Raw genomic sequence first — 17,776 nt, 5'->3', positions numbered from 1 at the left:
AAACTTGGAAAACAAATCTGTGAAAAAACAAGGCAGTGGAAAAGAGAGAGAAGACTCTCAGGTTAATAAAAACAACAAAATAATAAATATAAACATCACATATGATCTAAATGTTGTCAGTTGTGGAGAGCAGGTGGCTGCAGCAGTTAACCAGCAGAGGGCGCTGAAGCCTCCAGACTTCAGCTGAACTCATCCTGCAAACAGGCTTCAACATGCTGCTGTTTGTTGTTATACATGTTTAAAGCATTTTAAATAAGATCTTCAACATTTCTTCAGTATTTCTTTAGAAAACTCAGACTAACTTTTATAAAAGTTAACTTTTTATCAGGTAATTTGCAGGTTATTTTCTCAATTAATCAATTAATCGTTTAGGCTAAAAAACAATGAAAATCTGTTTCCTAAAGCCAAACTTGAGTCTTGTTTTGTCTGATAAACAATCCAAAACTGAAAGATATCAAGTTTACAAAGAAAAAAAAAATCAGCAAGTTGTCACATTGGAGGAACTACAACCAGAGTATAATAATAGATATTCTTTTTAAATTACTTAATCGTTTATTATAATAGTTTTAGTTATAATACGTTATTTTTCTGCTGAATTGTGTCAGCTGTAATTATATTTTAAGAGTAGAGCTCCATAAAAAAAGATTTTAAATCATCTGTCTGAAACTTAAAGTTTCTGCCACTGTGAGTTTTGAATTTCCTTTTGGTCGTATATATTCTGTCTTTAAAAGTAATTTAACTATAATATATCATAACAGAGGTCATTTAATCCAATCCTTTTTTCAATCTTAAAGAGTGACAAACAACCAGAGCTAGATTCAAGTAATCATTAATATTTCAATTGGTGCTGAAATATAAATTGTATATATTATATCATATATTAATGTATTTTGTCACAATACTGACTCGGTCAAAATGGCATTCTTGGAGGAGGAAAAGCAGAGGATGCACAAGTCACCTTAATTTCGTACATCCTTGGAAATAACGGTTCTGTTCACGGTAGCACTTGGTTGCTATGGAAGCCCTTTTCTGCAGATGTGATGGGAAAAAAAAGATCACCTGTTTATCATTATGACAAACTCTCAAATCAGGAGTTAGTATCTCAAAATAATGAGACATTTTCTCAAAATATGTATTATATTATGAGATAAGCAAGTCATTATTTTGAGAACGTTTCTCATTCTTTTTTTTAGATATTAAGTAGTTATTTTGTAGGAGTTCATCAGTATAATAACTTAGAGGGAAGATCATCACAAAAACAAAAATATATAGTTTTTCTCTGGCCTGCAGTGATGTTTATCCATCTAGATTGGAACTATTTTCTTACTAGCAGAAAGAAAGTAGTTCCAACATGAAAACTGTTCACAACAAGATCTGTGGATTATCTTGAGAAAGGTCATGATTTCTAGATAAAGACACTCCTGCTGAGTTTTTCATATGTACAAGTGCTGTCTTTATATTGGAGAGAAGGCAGACATCTCAGTGGCAGATATCTCCAAAACTCTGCAACTCACACCAAAAAAATTCTAGCTTGAAAAATGTCACTTACAGGTAAGAGAGAAAATATGTATTTTTGAAACACATATCCTTTTAAATGATCTTTTTTTGGGCTTCCACAGGCTGCTCCTCACATAGTTGATGTAAAATGCTGTAAACTGTGCAGAAGCAGCAAAGCTACAAGCCTCCTTAAAATCTCTAAAAGCTCACAGGGATGCCATCTCAGAGAGTAAACAGAATATAAAATAAGTTTACGTTTTTAAAGTCTGATCCTGTGTGTGCTGCAGGTAAACAATCTATCTGGATCACATCCTCACATGAACTCACTGATATACTGCAGTTCTATCAGATACAGCATGTTTAACTAGATCAGCAGATTTCTAACAGTAACTATTACATATTAATGGGTTTTGTTACTACTATTATTAGAACTGTGCTCCAAGTTTTGGAATTACATTTCCCACAATGCTTTAGCAAACTGGCAGCACTAAAATATGCTGAATTAGCTATTAGCAGCTACTGTCTGCAGTATAAGTATAGATGTACCAACAACTGTCACTGGATTTCTTTGACACTGAAGAAATCCTAAAAACATGAAGATTCTCAGACATGTTCTGGAGTTATAAGGAGCATCTTTTTTCTATGATTTCTAAGCAGATTTATTAACGGTGCAGAACGTCATTTGCAACGGACATCAGAGATTATGGGATCCAGATTTGACTGAGGTGTGAGTTCAATTTTTGATGCAAATTATAGCAATCGGGTTATAAAGGTTTTAAAGTGCCTCCATGAGCTGCTGCTGCTCCAGCTGCTGACTGTTGTTACGAGGGTCAAATCATGAGACCGATTTACAATAACTAACTTACCTACATACATTTCATTCAAAACAATACACACCTCCTCTTATATCACCTCTGGGAGGCTCCTCGCAGTTCAAAAACCTCTGAAATATATGATGGAGACTGAAATCTATTTGATATCTTTCCTCAAATATTCCATTCCTCTTGTTGTATCCTGTTTTACTCTGTATGCATCTATTTCTATACATTTCGACTGGTTATTTGTAAACTAAAAATGCTGAAAACAGGCATAGTTGATTTGCTAAATACACAAATCAAGAGCAGTTTTGACATTCTTTACACCAGGATGATGAAAATGGCCAAAATTTAAAGTAATGGTTTGACATTTGGAGAAAATAAACCACGATATTCACCTTTTGGCAGAGAGTTACAGCAGATAAGAAGATTACAGGAGCCCTGAGAGGCAAGTGAGAAAAAAACTTCTGGTGATCCATTTTCTGTCTGATGTAATAGGTTTTCTCTCTTGTGTTTATGACTTAACAGGTGAAAAAAAGTTACTTGAATTTTTTTTCACCTGTGCCATTGGCAAATATAATACTGCTGTCCAAATAATCAATATAATATCAAATTCTGATGAAAGTTGTGAATGCTTTTAGTTCTGTTTAGAACACAGAGCAGTGGTGCACTTCAGCCTCTTGTGGCTGAAATCAGTATTACAACTACAAAGAAAAATGATCCTGATGAAAAAAGAAAATTAACCTGCCAAAATGTTTTGTTTTGCCTGTTTTTATAGATAAAAAAAAGCAATTAAGGAACTTTAGTTTGTGGAAAAAAACTTTTACCTGCTCTTAAATCATAAATACATGAGCGAAAACAACTTAAATCAGAATTTTCCTCACTTGCCTTTCAGGGCATCTGTAGATGATCCATTCCACTAAGTTTTCTGTACACTAAATATGAAACCGGAAGCTATATTCCCCAAAATGTCAAACTATTCCTTTAAGGATGTGGGAATTGTCCTATCCTGCATACATCTTTAGGCATTTTTTATATACAAGAAAATACAGTACAGATAGTTGTCACATAGTTGAATGTAAAGGTGTGCAGCACACGTTGTCAGTGAGGAGAGTCTGAATGCTTACTGTGTCGTCGTGAGAAACGTAAAAACAAATATACTCACTTCCTAAAACAAACCCATCACAGCAAAGCTACAGTACGACTCCGACATGATGAGAGGTTAGAGGTTGTATCCTCGCCACAAACGCCACAGCAACAACAACATAAAAAAAGATTAGTGGTCCATCTTTACAAACAACACACAGAAGTATAAAAAAAACATACTTCTGAGCAGTTTTCTGATATTAAAAAAAAAAAAAATCAAAATCAAGGGTTTTTGTTCAAATTGCACCGAGGTGTCTCCAGGTGATTTAACCCTGGCGTGTCTGCTTGACTGGAGCCTTCGTTTTCTCTTCATTTTGGCTCCACAAATCCATAAAAGATGAAGTTTAAAAAAAACATTCTTCCAATAAGCCGTACTAGTTTTCCCAGTCAGTGCATGGAAGGCCTTCGTCCTCAGACTCTGACTCCGGCGAAGCCTCTTTGATTCTCCTCAGAGCCTCGTGGATGCTGCGGGTCAGAGCGTCGGCAGAGTGCGGGAAGCTCTTGGCGTGACGTTGCTGCTGCTCCGGCCGGGTGCGGACCTTCTTCAGTCGGACGCCCTGTCGGATCTGAGCCAGGATGTTGTTGCTGTCATCGTCCGGGTCAGGGGCCAGAACGCGCAGCTCAGCCTTCCTCAGGTGGAAACTCCCCCGTTTGAGAGATGCCAGAACCTCGTCCATCGGGGAGCTCGCTGAAGACGCACACCAAAATGACAGTTTTATATTTTAAGTTAAATTAAACATGTTTTAACAATTATGTAAGAGATCATGTACAGTGAGCAGGTCATTACTGTCACTTTTTTCAGTACTTCCAAGCAATATTTAACAATAAATCCTAATGAGAAATTTATTAAATTGACATTTCTATCTACTGTGGCAAGCAGGGTGACCAGGGTGACAGTATTTGCTGCAGGGTTTAATGGTTTTGATGGTCTGTTTTGTGTGTATACCTGTATATAACCATCAAAATTTTATATATAAAATCAAATTTGAAGTGATACGTAAGGTGAGCATAAGCATGTGAGTGAAAAGGAAAGAATTCATAAGAGGAATCGAACCAGTTTGGAACCAGTTCTCAGTTGAACTGAAACGATAAATCCATTATTAAATTAATCACCAACTACTTTGATAATCGATTAATCAGTTCGAGTTCTTAAATAAAAATATTTTCTGATTTCTTTTTGACTGACAGTTTGACAGTAAACTCAATATCTTTGTGTTGTGACACTTGAGCATGTCATCTTGGGCTTTGAACAACACTGACATTTTTCACCATTTTCTGACATTTTATAAACCAAACAACTGATCGATTAATCAAGAAAATTATCAAGAGATTAATTGATGATGAAAATAACTGTCAGTTGCAGTCCTAGCTCTCTGTACCAAACTCCATCATAGATGTTTGAGGCTTGGTCTCCTGAGATCTGCAGCATTCAAGTAAACAACTGAAAGGTTTAAGATTATAACTTAAACCAAAGACTTTTCATTTGTCATGAAAGTGTCTATAAGATCAAAAGTTTCTTCCTCACCTCTCCTCCACTGCGACGAGTCCAGCGAGGCCGTCTTCCTCAGCTTCTTCCTCGCCGTCAGCAGCTGACTGCTGTCAAAGAATCGAGGTGAAAACGGAGCCAAAGGCAGAGAGGAAGGTTCAGACTCGCAGGGATGGTGCCGCACTGGGCTGCCCGTCTCCCTCCCCTCACCCTGCTGCTGCTCCTCTGAAGGAGTGACCGGTGGAGGAGGAGGTGGGGGAGGTGGAGGAGGCGGAGGCGGAGGGGGAGGAGGTCCCAGTGACAGAATAGATGGGGAGGCAGGGAGGGGAGGCAGCGAGAGGAAGGGAGGTGAAGAGTCGAGACTGTTGAGTTCTACTGTGGGTAAAGACACGCTGTCACAGCTGCAGGCATCAGGTGGAGGAGGAGCAGAGAGTTCTGGGAGATCTGAGATGCAGTCGGTCTGAACGCTGGCTGCCTGCGTGCTGGGCTGCTGTCCTGCTCTCCTCCGACTGTGAGGCTGACCCAGACGCAGCCGGCTGGACTTCAGAGTAACCTGGCCTGGATAACGCTGCAAGGAGAGTCAAAAGAAGGAAGTCAGACATGAGGAGCAGTAAAAGGTCAAACAGGAGCAGAGTGCGGCTGTCGGAGTTCTCACCTGTTTGAGGCTACGGAGTCGGTCCAGAGTCCTCTGTCTCTCCTGACTCACTCTGGCATTTCTCTTTGCTTCATCATCTTCATCAGCTTCTCCCTTTACAGACAACAAAGTAGATTTGATGTAACAAGTTTGTTTATTAATGTACTCGTGTGTTTTAAGCCAAATCAAATTTATTTTATGCAGCCTAAAATCACAATTTGCCTCAGGGGACTTCACAATCCGTACAATGTACAATGTACAGTTCTTAGACACTATTTATTTTGCTGTGCTTGTCATGATAATATGATACGATAATATGGTCAACACCTCCACGTATATATGATCGTATCATATATTTATACTCATTATCAGTTCATTATCAGTCTCTATATGCAAAGTGTTCCTGAAAATAAAATTTAAGTCAGACAGTGATAATTTTGGATCCATAGATGATTGTTTTCTCTATCCCACTTGAAGAATTTTTTGGTCATCTTTTCCTCTGGTTAAGCTGAAATGTGAGGTTATGAAAGCTGCCAGACGTGGTTCCTATCCCATGTCCCCTTTAATAACCCGCTTTGCACCACAGGAAAGCAAATTATGGCTCATCTTTGGACTGAATTACTGTCTGAGGTATTGTTAAAATCCCCACACTCCTGCAGCGATAAATAAAAATGAGGCTACCATGGAATCATTAAGTTTGAAAAAAAAAGCTGAAAAACCAACTTATATGCCTCCTGCTAACTATGCCAATACTTTTCAGCCCTCTATTAAACTTTTTTTTCCATTAAAAACAAAACCATGAGATTTAACTGATCTGAAGTGAAATATAGTTATTCTCTGTTTTTTCACTATTAATGGCTTGTCTCCATTTACCACACCAAAAACTATTTTAAGTGTTACTAAGCAATATTACAGTAAATGTACGAAAGCTTAAAGTTTGTACCTATCAGATGCAGTCATAGTCTGATAAATAGTTGAGTCATACCTGTAGCAGTGTCTGCAGGGAGATGCTGTCACCATGGCTACCTTGTCGCTGTTGTATCTTCTGGTTGTGATTGACAATACAGATTTCCTGTTCAAGATGGAAAGTAGACGAATGATGAACTAAACTAACCTGTGCAGCTGTTATAAAAGACTTTCCAGAGACGTCTTCAGAGGGTGAAACGTCTGACAGTCTCGTTAATCATCTGCGTTTACCTTCTTGTTTTTGAGGTAGACTTTCTTGGCAGTGATGCGGCCCCTGCGAGCCTCGAGCTGCCGCGTCCTCTGCTGTAGGACAGCGAGTTCTTCATCTCTGAGGGGGGATGGCGGGGTTGCGGGGTCTTCTTCACCCTTCATTGCATCGGGGCTCTCAAAGGCATCGTAGTACACTACCTCATCTTGTCGCTCTGGTACAAACAAACAACAGTATAACAACAGTTAATCTACCTATTAATGACTGACCTAAAAACCAACCCTTGGAGCTGTAGTTCAAAAATTGAATTTCAGTTACAATTTTTTTCAGTTTTTAATAAAATACTTTGTCAACGGTTTATGTAATGTAATCGATAAGCTCCCAGACAAACCAAATGCTGTCAAAAATCAGAGTACTGACCAGTCAGGAATCGGTTCCAGTTTAGTACTGATACCAATCCCTACTCCTCTTTATATTAAATTGTTTTTTTTACATGGTCCCTGATAAATAAATATTTACTGTCAGAGACCACAGAAACCACAAAGTATTCACATTTGAGAAGCTGAAATCAGAGAATTTTGACTTTTTTCTCCAAAAAAAAATTACAATTACTTGATTAATCGTTGCAGCTCTACCCATTATATTCAAAAGAAGGCAGACATCTCTACGGCCAATATATCCAAAACTCTGCAACTCACACCTTAACTACCTAGATGGATAAATATTACTACAAGCTAAGGGGATAAATATGTATTTTTGATTTTGGGGTGAAGTGTCCCTGTCACACTTCAGTGTGTCAAACTGGTCTACAGAGAAACAAACTCAGGCTCACTCACCTGTCATTTGCCTCCGTAGACTCTGCAGCTGAGCAGTGAGCAGCAGCTCTTCACAGCGCAGCACCTCTGCTTGAATATCATACAGCTGCAGCTGTAACTCATAATACAGCGCCTCCAGCTGGTCCAGACGCAGCATGGCATCCTCCCCTCCTTGCAGACTTTGCATCTAGAACCACAGACACAAAACTGGATTATTCTTCCCCTGCAGAACAAAGGGCATAAACCGCTAACTGGGTGATTTTTTTCCAAAATGCCCCACAGTACTTCATGTGTTTTTCACATAAGTGGACCCAATTGGGATTGAACCTGAGGCAGTGTTCCTGCTCTCTCTAAATACTTTGTTGGGGTCAAATGTGTGCTTTACAAGTGTAAATACATAAAAACTGCAGTCATTCCCAGTGAGTCATTTCCACTGTTGTAGACCAGGATGTTATTCACTCATTACAGGATGTCTGAGCCATGAGGTCATTTTCAAACACAGCCATTATCTTGCTTTTTCTCTCTCAACTTGTCTGTGCCCCAGTGTTTGTGTCTCTCATTCATCATTGTGGCTTCTGACAAATTCACAGAGTATCAGGAGTGTTTCAAGAACACACACCTTTGGTCTGCATCAGTAATTAGTCGCTGTGTGTTTTGTAATCAACTTTACCTCTTCCTTCAAGCCATGTTTCCTCTGTTCCAGGCAGATCTCTTTGGCCCTCATCAGCTGCAGAGTTTCTTTGGAGACAGCGTACTGCAGCCGCTCCATGCGTTCAACAGCTGCTGCCCACGCCGACTTGCCAAACTTCCTCTGGTCAGCACGCATCCGCTCATACAAAGCTGAAACATGTATATGTGATTGTCAGAAATGGACCAGAATTCCCTGGTGTCAGCTTTTCCATCCTCCTGCCCACAATGATGTCAAAAATGTAATACAATACACAATATTATTTTTTTTTAATCAAATTATTTCTTCTACTTGTTTCACACAGATTTAAACTACCCTTCAACTGAATATAGTAGAAATAAAAACACAATTCTATTAAGAAATGCATGCCCTAAAAAAGAAAGATTAAATTGACAAATCAGGAAAATAATCAATACATAAATCAAACTGCAGCCACAAAATGGACACTACAGTGGTTTAGAATAGTGCATGAGTGCTTCAGGTAAGTGAAGGCTACTCCACGCATGAAGAAAAATGAGTTGACATGTTTCTGAGCAGTTCATAGCTGAGATGTTTGAGGATTAAAATACTTTTGGAGGAAGGGGAGACCTTGGTATGTGAGAGGCTAGAGACGAGGATCTGTTGGTTTTTAAATCAACTCTACATGGAGTGTGAATTGCACTTTGTTATGGAGTAAACATACAACACAAGGTCGCAATAAAAACAAAATCCCACGCTGCTCTATATGGGACAGGAAATGCCTCCTCTCTGTTTACCTTTCTGTGCCCGAGTCGTGGTTTCAAAGAACTTGACAGTCAAGTCCTGTATGGAGAGCATGGCGGCGTGGGCCTTCTTCTGCCACTCCTCATCCTCTTTCCTAAGGCTCTCCACACGACGAGGCCCCAGACGCTCCGTCTCTAGTGAGATCTGAAGGGGGTCAAAGAGGTCGTTAACACAGGTCAAACAAAAAATAATTACATCAGCACTGATAATGCTCAGACAGTATAGACCAGTAGTTTTCTGGTGTCACCAGTCTGACACTTTGCCTTCCACCACCACATTACCACATCTTATACACATACAATTCGACATGACTTCAGTTTATATTAATAGTTTGTCAGTCCTGTTATTATTCTGTTCTTTGTCTTACTTCTTACTTTGGTAGATAATCATGGTTTTGGTGAATGTCAAGAGGAAGTATAAGAGATTCCATGACACTATTAACAGCTGAATTAAATATTGGCCATTGTCTTTTTCTTTGATTTCTAACTGGATTTATGGATACTGATTCATGATGGACATTGAAATTATGTCCATATAAGTCACATGGGCTGGGTACTGGTACTCAAGATTCAACACTCAAAACTTAATTGTCCATTAATGCAGGCAATAATAGAAATTTGTCTTTTACTGGTGCGTGGCACATTAAAAAAAACACAATGCAGTACACACAGAAACATCAAATGGAAAGAAAAGGACAGCACATTACATGTAATAAAATTTCAAAAATGAAATGAAATGAAAGTTAGAGAGTTGGCCTGTGGGAGTTAAAAGCTAAATATCAAATACTAAAATACTAAATAAATACTGAATGGCCCAGCTCAATGCGTATACCTTTAAGGTATCGACCAAAGTAACTCCAAGTAGCATCAAATCTCCAGTCAAACGATACCTGCATTCAATCTTTTTTGTACCCAGATATAAGGGGAAAAATGACAGTCTGTCTGGTTTCGCTTGCAGCCAATCACTGCATTCTTCAGAGTAACATGACTTGTGATTGCCCCTCTACCACAGCAGCCACAACCCATACAGTCTTTGCTGTGGTGAAGTCAAATGAGGAGTTTCTGAAGTAGTTGGTACAGAGATGCCACCAAAATTTAAAAAGTATGGTTATACACTCTTCTGTGGTACCTGATAAAAATAAATGCAGAAGGATTATTTCAGGAATGCTTCCATTTACATGATAAAAAGGTTTCAAGCACTCTACTGGTATCTGTACCAGTTTAAAGATGCTGGTAATGATATCCAGCCCCAGCTTCTTATTTGGAATGAAGCCATGAAAGTACATACAACTATCACTGGATTACTTTGATACTAATGAAAACTAGAAAAAACAACGATTTTCAAGCAAGTTCAGGAGTTATAGAGAATCAAATCCCTCTCCTTCCAGTGGACCACCGTAGGACTTTATTTCAGAAAAAATATGAATGGTAGTTAATGGTTTTCATCCCATTTGAATTGTACCATGAATTACAAATATATGATTGCAAATGTTGGGCATTTTCCTTAACCATCACATGAACAATCAATAATCAGCTAATCATTCAACTTCAACTGAGACAACGATGTGAATTTTTTTTATCGTAATTGTCAATTAAAACAATTCTAGTGGCACATTAGTGATGTGAATCATTAATTTATTTGGCACAAAAGATTTAAACACACAATAATTAACAGTAAGGCTCTTTTTTCTTATTGAACAAATAGCTCAAAACAATGTCAAATGGGGCATAATTACTGCCATTTCTAGGCTAACAAGGCGGACCAAACCAGATTGTGAGAAAACTTCTAAGCTCAAGTGAAATGGTTCACAAAACATACATTGCCGGTTAATACATTTTCAATCAGTTAAATTCTGCCATTTCTGTGATCACTTGCATGTTATGAAAGTTTGGTGGTGCAACGCGGTATAAAATTATTTCTCTTTTGCCATTACTACCATTCATATTTTTTCCTAGGTAAGGTCCCACACTTCACACACACACACACTGAATGCCAAGCAGATTAATGGACGTTTATTCAGATGGTCGCCAAAATTATATCCCAGAAGAGTATAAATCACGCTGAATAAGTGTGTGCATCATGTCTCAAATTTGATTGAGTTATGACTTCAGATTACTATAATGATGCAAATTGCAGTAATCTGGTGGTATGGGCTTTAAAGTACCAAACTACATCAACTAACTTCTTGTTTTTATAATACTAGCATGAACCTGTCGCTTTTACCTCACACCTCCTTCCCTCCATGAACCCATTCAACTCCCCTGCCTCACAGTCTGACACCCCTGGTATAACTGTTCATCACAATGCTCTGTAATACCAGCCAGTCACAGCAGATGGTGGTAACAGTGAGTAGTGACCAAAGGCATGTCTGTGCATGTTTATGTTTACAGTGACACTAACCCAGTGTCCTACTGGGCTGCTGGAACAATAAATAAAAGGCTAGATGCAAAAAAAAAATCTGATAACAAAACAAGAAAAATGTGAATCCACTCTGGAGGGAGTTTATATGAACGTGGCAGAACATCACAAGTCAAAGAGTTCATTTTTCACAGTCCATCAGCTCGTGTCAGGCCATGTGAAAAAGAGTGAGAAACAGGGAAAAGGCAGTCAGTGCCACGTGGAGTCGGTCTGGGTGTTGACTGAGAACTGAACCCCCTCCTCCCACCCCTCCACGAGAGGACCACATGGAACAAAATGTACACAGACATTGTAACTCCCTGTGAAGGCCTCATGCACATACAGTCATATATTAATATCTCAATGCAAAACAGATGTGTGTAGGTGCTCAAAAATAAACAGGACCACAGTAATCACCAACAAACCTCAAAAGGCCTTGATTTATGTGAGCCGGCAGACTCATTGCTTTGAGTGTGTGTGTCTGTGTATGTGTGTGACTGTGTGTCTGCACGTGAGGCACCAGAACAGGGAGTGGTTTTGGGGTGAAACCGGGAGCGAGAGGGGGAGGAGAGATTACGTCAGAGACCAAAGAGAAAAAGTCTGACAGAAAAGAAAGAAATCACTTCAGGAATGAGAGGAGTCAAATGAGAAAAAGTCTTAACTTGAGTCACTTTAAGCCTTGATCTCATTGTTCAGGTATCCTTTAACAAATAGGATACAGTTTCAAAGCATTCATTCAAAGAGCTACACCTATATGTGAACTCATCTGGAGACAAGAGCAGTGTCCAAACTTTAACACCCACAGAGCAACAAATAGTAGAAAAAGAGCAGATCAGTCAAACCCTAGTGACATGTCATACTGTCCCGGACAGTGACTTGTCACATTTCAAAGCATCTGTTCTTTAACTTCTTTGCATATTGTTGTTGCTGCTAAACTAAAGCAGGACATCTCTTCACAGTCTGCCCTTGATTGTCAGTCTGTTAGACTGGTTTTATGCAAAGCAAAAAGTATCCATACACTGGGAGAATTTCTAGTGAGTGTTCAGTAGCCAAAAATGTATGCTTATGTTGTTCGCACCATGACATGCACCCCGTTTACAATAATCTGATCTCAATTTAACATGTCAGTCTTGTGTCTAAATAAGCACCTTAGTACCATTTCTGTACTGAAAGATTACATGCATGTCTTTTATCACCTTATAAATAATTTCATTATCTCAATTGTCATTTCTTGTGTGCAAAATCATTTTAACAAACTAGGAAACACTGTAAAAGAGACCATTTTAAAGCATGGAGGAGATCAACTCTGACCAATAGCTTTCCTATTTAGAGTAGTCACTTGTGGCAATTGTGTAGATGAATGAATAAATATTCAGTAAAACTCTTTACATGCAGCTTTATATGCATGTTTAAAAAAGTTCTCCGCTGATTATGCATTATACTCCTATAACACTGTCAGTGTTATGGGCAAAAATTATGAAAAATGATCTGGTCTGATCTGATCTCTTATTCTATACATTTCCAAACTTGTAGTCTTCAGCCCTAACCGATGCTGTAATCATGTACTTGTTTACTGACCAAATTAAAAATGTCAACTTCAATATGAGGATAACCAAAACAAAAGTATAGTATGGTATAGGCAAAAGTACAGTACATTTGGCTTGGTCAAAAATAAAAAATGTAAAATATGTTTGTAAAAATATCACACCAGACTGAATAATAAAGAAAGGATGATATGATAACACAAGACACAAACATCTCTACCTATATGAGCACACTACCTGTAAAGTGCTTTCTCTTTAACCACACTCAAATCCTGACCTAATCCCTGCCTCATAAATAAGACACAATGTGAGCACCATTCATTCATGACTACTCATAATCATACAGTGAGACTGAGGACAGATAAGGTCACTGAGAACACACCTATACACCTAAATGTTGATTTGAGTCAGAGTATCACAATTCTTTTATATTTTAGTCACATTTAAGTGTAATAACCTTGATGTCATGGTCATAGGATGTCTGTAAATGCCAGTAATCATTATCATCAGTAACTACATTGTTAAATCCCAGTTTTACGCCTGTATAGTATCAACTACAAACTTGTTTTTTACAGCTCTTGTTGTGTACAACTGAAAACAAGCAGGAAGCAGCGGGGGAGATGAGTCCCTTAACACCTCTGGTCAACAGCTGCTGGTGACAAAACACAGACGTGTCAGACTCACTGAAAATAGAACTGACGCCAGTTCTCGTGGTTAAGTGCTGCTGGCATTACAGCATAGATACCGTCATGGTGGTCCTTATCTCATCTGGTTAAAATAACAAGAAAAACACCTTTTTGAGAGTGACACAGTATACATACTATGCAGTCTTTATCAGGAGGAGGAAGGATGGATGGAGATAACACTGGTTAGTTCACCATGGTTACTGAGTTAAAGCCTTCAAGGTTAGGATTGTGGGCAGCAGATGTTTTAAGACTTTGTTTATTGTCAACAAATCCAGTGAAAAGTCCAAAACAAAAAATGAATTAATTAATTTATTTTCCTATGGGCCACAGAGCACCATTGCTGTCCAAAAACTACTGGAAACCAGTCCCTCCAGGATTTTACTGACTTTTTTGGGGGATCGTTGCAGTTTAAAAGAACTTTTCAAAACAATTGTAATGCACGTGGTGAATTTAGGCTTTTTTCTTTTCAAGCCTATGTAAGCACATGTCATGGTTTGCTTTACCATTTTAATTAGAAAAGCCAATCGTGTCTATTTGTTCATATCCTAATAATAATAATAATAATAATAATAATAACAACAATTACAATAACAATCTAGCCAGATGCAAATAAGACTCTTCTTAAACTCAGGCCATAGAACTACTTAATTTGCATACTATAATATGTAGTATTTCAAAATTTGTGTAAAATTTGCTTGACAGCAGGAGGTAAACACTGCAGATGTTAAGGGACCACCATGACAACCGTTGCCATGTAATATGCAGTCGATGTGAAACAGTAACTGGAGCTCGCTATGGTACAAAAGTATCTCAGACACGTTACAGAGACACCACATTTTTAATTCATGGCTGCCCTCTGACCTTCCAGGTAACACGACACCCACACTGCACCGCTCCAGCATGCAACAGGTCCATCCAACAATGCACCATTCACCAAAGTACTTGACACCCTTTGTTATTGATTCATTCAGGTGATCATTCATTCACCGCCCCACCTGCTCTTTCATTCACTGATTCAGCTAAGCTTGGATGGACCAAAGTGAATAGTGATGCGCCGTGTCTCAACATCTTCACTTACAGGCAGGTATAGATGATGTAGAAGGTCACAGAGAAGCTCACAAAAAGCACAAAAAGAAATATGTGCTGGAATACAAGATGATTATGGGAAAAGAGGAGGAAGCAAAAAAGGAAACTATTAAAGAGCTATGTGAAAAAAAAATAATACAAATGAATCTAACTTAAATTAATTTCTTGAATACAGTGAAATGCATGAGGATGGCCTAAATTCACTTGGCGGGGAGATTACAAAAGACAAAGTAAACCAAGCAATTTTAGATTTAATAAAGGTAACACACCAGGCTCCTAGTGATTTTTACCCAATATGCATAAATGAAATCACAGAGATGCTAACCTCAATGTATAATACTGGAATCAAGACTTGTAAACTAAACAGCTCCTTTTATCATACAGTTATGTCATTCATATATAAAAAAGTACAAAGAGCCACAAAGGTAGCATGCAGAAAGACAGCTGAATATTCACTGTAGAGCTGCAACGATTAGTCGTTTAATTGAGGAGTCTTGATAGAAAAATAATCAGAAACTTTTTGATAATCAATTCAGCATTTAAGTAATTGTTCAAGAAAAAAGTTTAGCTTATTATCAAGTTTCAGCTTCTCATTTGTAAAGATTTCTCTCTCTGTTTTAAGTGATAGTAACCTGAATATCTTTTGATACTGGACTGTTGGCCGGTCAAGTCAAGCAGTTTGAATATGTCATCTTGGGCATTAGAAAAGCATGACAGACATTTTTCACTTTTTTCTGACATTTTATAGACCAACCATTTAATCAGGGAAATAACTGGCAGATCAAGCACTAGTTACAGCCCTAATTTGCCACAAAAAAGGCCCTGTAGTGCCTTGAAGTTATCACAGCCAAACAACTCTATATTAAAGGAATAGTTTGAATTATTTGAAGTTGGGTTGTATAAGGTACTTAACGATAGTCAATGTACTATAAACAGTGGATACCAGTCAGCACACTCCCTCATTGGAGAAGCAGAGAGGGACAACAGCAAAAAGAAGCCCCTAAAAAGGTCCATCTAAAATAAATATGAAAATATTTTTTAATATAGTGCACACTTAAACTGATGTTGATTTTTTTAGGTTGACATTTTTTAAGTGGCTAAAATACCTTTTGTTGATGACCCCATCCAGAGTGGTACATGTTTAGTTTCCATGCTAGTACTGGTAAACTGGAAGCATTGAACAGCATCTACTCTGAGTAATACCCTGATTATTGACAAGTACCTCATATAACCCTATATCAAATCATTCGAAATAGTGCTCTCACGCTGAATCACTCAATTGTTTGATGCCACTGGTCCCATGTTTCAAACTTAATTCCAGTTCATTATGAGAATCTGGCTTTTAGTTTGAAGCACTGCAGTGGCTTTACAACCACCTCACGTGTGTCATGTTTGATGAAGTCAGGGTAGTCTATAATTCTAGCAAGCAGCTGATATTCGGCTGCTGTGGTGTTTTTCACCTCACCTCTGCACCAATAAGTAGAATGCAAACTGTATGTAAATTATTGTATCCTGTGTTCTAAATCCTGACTCCCTCCCTTTCCCTTTCTTCACAGAGGAGAGCATCCCCATGATCCCCTGACTCATCAGTTTAGGAGAAACCAACCGCCTCTGCCAGCATCATTGATTCATTTGCATACAGCTTTGTTTTCAGCCGTTGGATCGCCCTGAGGGGAGCAGGTGGTAGAGCTGGAAACTTTGGCATCATACAGACTTCAGATTCTCAGGAAGCTCCATGAAGCATGCCAGAAACACGCAGAGTGGTTAAAGGGTTGTACACCTTGAGAGTTCAGATAACAGTGAGTGAGTCAAACCAGCCAAACAGTTCTATTCTAAATGTGTTCTTTTAAAACTACATTTCAGGAGGAATCAACTCTTTAATTTTGTCTATTTTCATGTAATTTGTTGATGATAACAAAGACATCAAAAATCAATAGACTGGTCCTTTAAGAAAAAGTGCTAGGCTTACATAAATTTTGGTGATTCAGTGACATTTCTTAATTTAGATCAGCACCCGCCCAAGAACCCAAATACCATCATAATACACACTCATAAACACACCCACACAAGTCATTTGTGTTGGTTAGTGACACGATGCTGGATAATCATGCTGTGTGAGGAATGCAGAGAAGGGAAAGTACTCACAACACAACAGAGGGTGAATGACCGAGAGCTTCTACGAGAGAGAAGGAAAGACAAAGACGGATACAGGGACAGCATGTGTCCAGTTATACAGCTCTCAATAATGAATATCATCGCTGACACAGGTTGCACATTCTAGTCTACCTCAAACTGACAAGATGCAGACTATGGCAAAGTTCTGCTCATTCTATTTCTCACTGTTGGATAAGCCTGCTATTTCTGTCTCTCTTCTCTCACTACTACTGGCAAACTCTCCTGTTTTTTTTATGACCCTCTCGACTGGACTCCACCTCAGAGTCAGACAAGAATCTGGCAACTGAAATTATGTATAAATTGTGTGGAATGGGCATACCTTTTTGCAGTGTTTACTTGAAGGTGAATCGCTGTAGCGCCCTACATTCACTCTCTGTCATTTAATTTGAGTGTTCAACTTTTGATTGTATAACGCTTATAAAATTTTCAGAATAGAACAAAAGAAAATACTGTCTATGACATTCACACTACCTTCTGCTAACAATCCCACCATGAAAAGCATTTTATTGAATTACAGTTATGTAATACTACACCTGAATGTGATGATGCAATATGATAAGGATTCACAAAAGTCAAACTGCCCAATTGCATCAATAATAGCACTCCTTGTAACTCACAAACTCACTCTAATTTTAGATTCAGTGCTACGTACACTTTCTAAGGATAAAATAATCTCCAGTGTAGATCACAAAAAAGTCCACAAATCTGCTTAGAAATTATAGCAAAAAAGATTTTCTTTATGATTCAGAACATGTCTGAAGATCATCACATTTCTAGGTTTTCTTCAGCATCAAAGTAATGCAGTGATAGGTGTCTGTGCATCCACGAATGAATTGTAAACACGAACTGCAAACAGCCAATTCTGCGTATT

At 38.4% G+C, this 17,776-nt stretch overlaps 1 protein-coding gene across 1 annotated transcript in view; it reads right to left on the bottom strand.

Moving 5' to 3' along the window:
- Window positions 1–1,381: 1,381 nt before the first annotated feature.
- jmy (junction mediating and regulatory protein, p53 cofactor) overlaps window positions 1,382–17,776 on the bottom strand; it is a 33,075-nt gene continuing 16,680 nt past the window's right edge. Inside the window, exons 4-11 of the mRNA XM_084746259.1 lie at window positions 9,011–9,161; window positions 8,238–8,407; window positions 7,589–7,754; window positions 6,776–6,966; window positions 6,564–6,650; window positions 5,600–5,692; window positions 4,984–5,512; window positions 1,382–4,146 (exon numbers count right to left, since the gene is read on the bottom strand). Of these exons, the coding sequence (XP_084602385.1) occupies window positions 3,833–4,146; window positions 4,984–5,512; window positions 5,600–5,692; window positions 6,564–6,650; window positions 6,776–6,966; window positions 7,589–7,754; window positions 8,238–8,407; window positions 9,011–9,161 (1,701 nt within the window). The 3' untranslated portion in view covers window positions 1,382–3,832. The remainder of the gene's footprint in view (window positions 4,147–4,983; window positions 5,513–5,599; window positions 5,693–6,563; window positions 6,651–6,775; window positions 6,967–7,588; window positions 7,755–8,237; window positions 8,408–9,010; window positions 9,162–17,776) is intronic.

The sequence above is a fragment of the Lutjanus erythropterus genome, chromosome 20 (genome assembly GCF_056507025.1).
Source record: "Lutjanus erythropterus isolate fLutEry1 chromosome 20, fLutEry1.hap2, whole genome shotgun sequence".
NCBI lineage: Eukaryota > Metazoa > Chordata > Actinopteri > Lutjaniformes > Lutjanidae > Lutjanus > Lutjanus erythropterus.
Note: the sequence above shows the minus strand (reverse complement) of the source record. Positions and strands in the feature narration are given on the sequence as shown.